Below are 6,843 nucleotides of genomic sequence, written 5' to 3' on the forward strand. Positions count from 1 at the left end.
TTCTTTCTTTCTTTCTTTCTTTCTTTCATTCTTTCTTTTCATGTTTCTTCATCCTTTATGTCTCCTTTTCTCATCCCCTCCTTTCCTTCTGTCTTTCCTTCACCATTTCTTCTCCTCTTTTTCTTTCTTCTGGTCTCCCTCTCTTCTCTCTTTTCTTAGACCTTTCTGGAGTCCCTGAGCTCCCTTGTCTTGTAGGTTCCTCTGGATCTCTGCTGCTGTGGACGTGGTCCAGACTCCAGCTGCTACAACTACTACTATCCGTCTCCCCACTATCATCTCTCTCTCTCTTCATCTCCCTCTATCCCTCTCTCCAACACGGTCTCAGATTCAGATGTGTGTCTAACATGAGTCTGGTCCTGCTGGAGGTTTCTGCCTGTTAAAGGAAGTTTGTCCTTCCCACTGTAACTTGCTAAATGCTGCAAAGGTCTCTGCTCATGGTGGATTAAGATGAGATCAGACTGAGTCCTGGTTTGAAGACTTGAACAGAATAAAGTCAGACTCTGAGGTCAGGAGGGAGGGTTTGTTTAATGATTAGCTGATAACAGTCAGGATGTCTGATCTGGGTCAGTGACTCAGGTTTGGTCTGGCAGCCTGTTAGCTAGCTTCCTTTAGACTCTTCTGTAGGAGTCCTGGTCCACCTGGCTCTTTGAGTTAGATATTATATGAGTGTGATCAGAGGAGCGTTACATGAAGGATGGTCTCAGACCGGTGGAAGTTAAGTCAGGGTACTGAAGCATGAATGAAACATGTGGTCCTGCAGGGTCAGTTTGTTTCTGAAGCAGGAAGTTTAAATGATCACCACATTCAGTCACGTCATTAGAGACCGGTCTACTCCAGCGTACGGTGGCCCAGAACGATCAAACCGGACCGTCACTCAGCCCGATGACCTTCAATCTCTCCACGCTGTTCTCAGAGACGTTCGAGAACACGTGAACGCTCAAACACGTTTTCACCACCGACACAACAAAACATCAAATCCTGATAACATCAGATCTCCTTATCACTGTGATAACATTTCTATCAACCACTGATGGAGGCCAAGGTCACACACACACACACACACACACACGCACACACACACACACACACACACACACACACACACACACACTGGGCATGCACCCCAGACGTCCTTTATTGCTGTCTGTTGTTGTGATTAGAAACAGTCACGTTCCTCAGATCAGGATTGTGTTGTTGTTTTCTGCAGACATGTAAAGATAGAGGGGGGGAGAGTTCAGACAAACAACATCAGAGTCCCAAATAAAGAAGTCCTCTTCCTGTTACAGGAAGTAGACCAGAGTGACCTTACTTCAGCTACTGAGGTCTGAGGCTGAGTTTAAGTCTGACCTTTCTTTACCCATGACGGGACAAACTGGGGGGTTGAAAGAGGGGCTGATTGGAGGATAGGAGGCCAGTTCAGGTCCAGGAACATCAAGGCAGTGAAGCTCCTGACTCACAACCAGATCCTGGTCTTACAGTCAGTGTTGTTACACATGATACGATACGATATGGGACCATACCATGCGATGCAATGCGATAAAACACGATACGATACGATACGGGAAGGCCCGGCTCTCAGTCTCCACTCTGATTCATCCCAAAGGTGTTCTATCTGTTGAGGTCAGGACTCAGTGCAGGCCAGTCAAGTTCCTCCACACCAAACTCTCTCATCATGTCTTCATGGACCCTGCTTTGTGCTCTGCTGCTCAGTCATGTTGGAACAGGACGGGGACATCCCCAAACTTTACTCTTATTTTTATTTTTCTGTAAAGTGACTTTAAAAGTGCCATTCAAACCCTATCAATCATTATTATTATTATTATTATTATTATTATTATTATTATTATTATTATTATTATTGTTATCATTATCAGAGGTCAGAGGTCAGAGGTCAGAGGTCAGAGTCTGCTCACATCCATCATAAACATTCATCAGCTCCATATTTTCATATCAGCCATAAATCCCTCTATCAGTGCTTCCTTATTGGCCTCAAACTGGGTCACCTTGTTTTTGACACAAACACACTCTCGTTCAGCCGGAGGTCAAAGTTCATGTCCAGGTGTGTGTATATAAAGAGCAGGACAGCCTCCTCTTCATCACTCACCTGATACCTGAGCATCAGCTGATATTCACCTCACAGGTAAGACGGCCTCTCTCTCTCTCTCTCTCTCTCTCTCTCTCTCTCTCTCTGTCTCTGTCTCTCTCTCTCTGTACGATCCTGTCCTCTAACAGACTGTCTGACTCCCAGCAGGCCTCCAGTCATCTTCCTCACTCATCATCATCCTCCACATCTTCATCATGAAGGCTCTCCTGCTCCTCTCTCTTCTCGTTCTCTCGGCAGCAGCAGGTCAGTTCGTTTTCATATTTTCACACCTTGTCAGGTCGATGAAGAACGAGTCCGCTGAGGTCCTGACACACACATTCATGAAGCAGGAAGTGTAATGGTTCGACTCTGGAGAACTCTGAGTTGAAGTTGCTGCAGACATTGCATCGTTGCAGATGTTGCAGACGTTGAAGTTGTTGCATGTTCTGCAGATGTTGCAAAGGTTGCAGACGTTGAAGTTGTTGCATGTTCTGCAGATGTTGCAAAGGTTGCAGACGTTGAAGTTGTTGCATGTTTTGCAGATGTTGCAAAGGTTGCAGACGTTGAAGTTGTTGCATGTTTTGCAGATGTTGCAAAGGTTGCAGACGTTGAAGTTGTTGCATGTTTTGCAGATGTTGCAGAGGTTGCAGACGTTGAAGTTGTTGCATGTTTTGCAGATGTTGCAAAGGTTGCAGACGTTGAAGTTGTTGCATGTTCTGCAGATGTTGCAAAGGTTGCAAACGTTGAAGTTGTTGCATGTTCTGCAGATGTTGCAAAGGTTGCAGACGTTGAAGTTGTTACATGTTCTGCAGATGTTGCAAAGGTTGCAGACGTTGAAGTTGTTGCATGTTCTGCAGATGTTGCAAAGGTTGCAGACGTTGAAGTTGTTACATGTTCTGCAGATGTTGCAAAGGTTGCAGACGTTGAAGTTGTTGCATGTTCTGCAGATGTTGCAAAGGTTGCAGACGTTGAAGTTGTTGCATGTTTTGCAGATGTTGCAAAGGTTGCAGACGTTGAAGTTGTTGCATGTTTTGCAGATGTTGCAAAGGTTGCAGACGTTGAAGTTGTTGCATGTTTTGCAGATGTTGCAGAGGTTGCAGATGTTGAAGTTGTTGCATGTTTTGCAGATGTTGCAGAGGTTGCAGACGTTGAAGTTGTTGCAGACGCTGCAGATGTTGCAGAGGTTGCAGACGTTGAAGTTGCTGCAGACGTCGTGCCGGAGCTGCAGGAGGAGAAACAGTGTAAGTTTCTCTCACACAGAAAACACCTGTTGTACACTGTGTGTGTGTGTGTGTGTGTGTGTGTGTGTGTGTGTGTGTGTGTGTGTGTGTGTGTGTCTCTTACTGAGCTTGTGTTTTCTGTTTCTGTCTCAGTGCTTGAAGATGAAGTTGCTTTCCCTGAAGGTAAGAAGCTAAGCTAGCTGTAGTAATGATTCTCCTCATCCTGAGTCTCCTATCAACTCTGAACGTCTCTCTCTCTCTCTCTCTCTCTCTCTCTCTCTCTCTCTCTCTCTCTCTCTCTCTCTCTCTCTCTCTCTCTCTCTCTCTCTCTCTCTCTCTCTCTCTCTCTCTCTCTCAGATCGTATGTTCGTCTGTCCCTCCGGCTGGGTCCGATACAAGACCGGCTGTTATCTATACGTGAGCTCTGCTTTGTCCTGGAGCGGCGCTGAGGTAAGCTAACGTCATCAATGCTTCACTAGTAAGAAAGTGACATGAACAGGAAGGTTTGGTAAGCATGCGTGTGTGTGTGTGTGTGTGTGTGTGTGTGTGTGTGTGTGTGTGTGTGTGTGTTTGTGTGTTTGTGTGTGTCCTTAGGCCAACTGTGCCAGGCAGGGAGCTTCGTTGGCTACTTTCCACGATGTGTTTGAATACACTTTCCTGCAGTCGCTCACTGGACGAGCAGGAGGCGTCTCGGCCTGGACCGGAGGGTTCTACTTCCAGGTGAGAGAGCTCCACTTGTTTTAAAAAGAGAACTGACCCCTGAAGGTCAGACTGTGAGACGTGTGCCGGGTGTTAAACTCTCTGTGTGTCCTCCTGCAGACCTGGAGGTGGCTGGACCAGAGCCGCTTCACCTACTTTGGATACTCCTCTCTGAACAGCGGCAGCAGCTACCCATGTGTCTACCTTCTGTCCTATGGTGAGTCACAGCACCTCCACTCAAACACTGATTTCCTGAAACGTGATGATTCAGGATGTTGGAGTACGACTCACATCTTTTGTTTGGGCTCAACTTCTGCTTCAGAGAGACGTCACACTGAGCGTCCATCAGGTCTTCATACTGACCCTGTAAAGGTCTTCATACTGACCCTGTAAAAGTCTTCATACTGACCCTGTAAAGGTCTTCATACTGACCCTGTAAAGGTCTTCATACTGACCCTGTAAAGGTCTTCATACTGACCCTGTAAAGGTCTTCATACTGACCCTGTAAAGGTCTTCATACTGACCCTTTAAAGGTCTTCATACTGACCCTGTAAAGGTCTTCATACTGACCCTTTAAAGGTCTTCATACTGACCCTGTAAAGGTCTTCATACTGACCCTGTAAAGGTCTTCATACTGACCCTTTAAAGGTCTTCATACTGACCCTTTAAAGGTCTTCATACTGACCCTGTAAAGGTCTTCATACTGACCCTGTAAAAGTCTTCATACTGACCCTGTAAAGGTCTTCATACTGACCCTGTAAAAGTCTTCATACTGACCCTGTAAAGGTCTTCATACTGACCCTGTAAAGGTTTTGTAATAATGGCTGGACATTTGTCTTGCAGCGGGCTGGACCAACAACGTCTGCACAACTTCAAGACCTTTCATCTGCATGAAGAGAACCGACACCTGCTGAGTCCTCACTGAGAGACGGAGGACACTGAGTCCTCACTGAGAGACGGAGGACACTGAGTCCTCACTGAGAGACGGAGGACACTGAGTCCTCACTGAGAGACGGAGGACACGTTGGATCCGGGGGGAGAAACTTGATGTTGTTCATTAAATCACATGTTGTTAATAAGAAGTGATTTTTAAAGTTTGTATTTCAGTCTGTTTTGGATTCTCTGCATGTTGTGTTTAACTCTTTGAGTTCCCTTGTTGTTGAAATGTTCTTTATAAAGAAATATTAATAAAGAAAAGTCTTCTGATGGAGAGTGTTCTCGTGCCTTACTGCTGACTGCAACAATAACACGTTAGGAAAAGATCTAACATTATCAATCAGGTCTAGACTCTATGTTCTATCATTAACAAAGACCCAACATCAAGACCGGATCAGATCCAGTCCCATCTTCCAGACAGGACTCAGTCTGATCTCATCTTAATCCACCATGAGCAGAGCACTTTGCAGCATTTAGCAAGTTACAGTGGCAAGGACAAACTTCCTTTAACAGGCAGAAACCTCCAGCAGGACCAGACTCATGTTAGACAGACTTCCTTTAACAGGCAGAAACCTCCAGCAGGACCAGACTCATGTTAGACAGACTTCCTTTAACAGGCAGAAACCTCCAGCAGGACCAGACTCATGTTAGACACACATCTGCTGAGACCGTGTTGGAGAGAGGGATAGAGGGAGATGAAGAGAGAGAGAGAGATGATAGTGGGGAGACGGATAGTAGTAGTTGTAGCAGCTGGAGTCTGGCACGTCCACAGCAGCAGAGATCCAGAGGAACCTACGAGACAAGGGAGCTCAGGGACTCCAGAAAGGTCTATGGTTAGTAACTTTAATGGGACAGGAAGAGTTAAAGTGAGAGACAGGCAGAGAGAGGAGAGAGAGGGAAAGACAGGATCCCAGTGTGTCAGTCTAAGCCTATAGCAGTCTGAGCCTATAGCAGCATGTAGACGATGTTGCTCTTGTTTTATGATAATATTAAATATTGTATTTTCAGTGTGTGGTTGTCTGTGTGGAACATTGAATCTGTTACAGGGGTAATGTAGAGTAGGTAGAGTCTCTGTCAGTCACTGCTTCATGTTTTTATCTCTTTGTATCCGTCTCTTTATTCAGAGTTATTTTCAGTCATTATTTCTCTTGATGTCACATTTAATATTCTTTGTGTCTGTTTCCTGTTTTATTTTGTAGGTCTTGCTCCTGGTCTTGTCTTACTTCCTGTCTCTGTCTGTTTTCCCTCCTCTGTGATTGTGTGCTGAGTGGATCCACCTGGGTCTGATTGCTCCTGTCAGTATTTAGTCTCTGTGTTTCCTCCCTTCATTGTGGACCAGTTTTGTTCCCTTCTCCGGTTTCCTGAGGTTCCATTTGGACATTTGAGTAAGTTTGTTTGTTTGTTTGTTTGTAAATCTTTAACTGTCTGCACATGGGTCCTCTGTGTTTGTGACCCATCCACTTCACAAACCCTCACCTGTGTCTAAAAGTAACTGCTCATGTGTTTGAGTCTCAGCTTCACTGTAAACAGTTCCACAGAGGCTTCCCTCTGGCTTCCTTCAGCGGTATGAACCTGAAACAGGGACTGATGTTCTTCTTGTGATGTTCTTCTTGTGATGTTCTTGTGATGAACGGGTCTTCAGTTTCCTGAAATAAAAACATCATGGAGTAGAGTTTTTACGCTGTCGCTCTCCTTTGAGTTTTGGGGTCGCAGGTGAGTCCTGGTTCAGAAACAGGTCACATCAGTTCTGCTCCTTCCTTCCTGTTTGCTCCAGAAACTATAAATGAAGCTTCTGCTGGAGGAGTGTTTGTCAGAGGGGAGGGGAGGCTGAAGAGGAACCTGATCCCCAGCAGAGAACCTGGATCTGAACCCACCTACAGGTAGGACGGCTCAGCACACACAGGC

General features: G+C 45.7%; 1 protein-coding gene across 1 annotated transcript; it reads left to right on the plus strand.

Annotated features, from left to right (window-relative positions):
• Positions 1 to 3,212: 3,212 nt before the first annotated feature.
• On the plus strand, positions 3,213 to 5,210 carry LOC117826824 (ladderlectin-like). The gene is made up of 6 exons (XM_034703179.1): positions 3,213 to 3,324; positions 3,457 to 3,486; positions 3,662 to 3,753; positions 3,898 to 4,023; positions 4,123 to 4,219; positions 4,846 to 5,210. Exons 3-6 carry the CDS (start codon positions 3,667 to 3,669, stop codon positions 4,914 to 4,916), a joined length of 381 nt encoding a protein of 126 aa, XP_034559070.1. The 5' UTR covers positions 3,213 to 3,324; positions 3,457 to 3,486; positions 3,662 to 3,666; the 3' UTR covers positions 4,917 to 5,210.
• Positions 5,211 to 6,843: the final 1,633 nt, after the last annotated feature.

Source organism: Notolabrus celidotus, chromosome 15, assembly GCF_009762535.1.
Source record: "Notolabrus celidotus isolate fNotCel1 chromosome 15, fNotCel1.pri, whole genome shotgun sequence".
Lineage (NCBI taxonomy): Eukaryota > Metazoa > Chordata > Actinopteri > Labriformes > Labridae > Notolabrus > Notolabrus celidotus.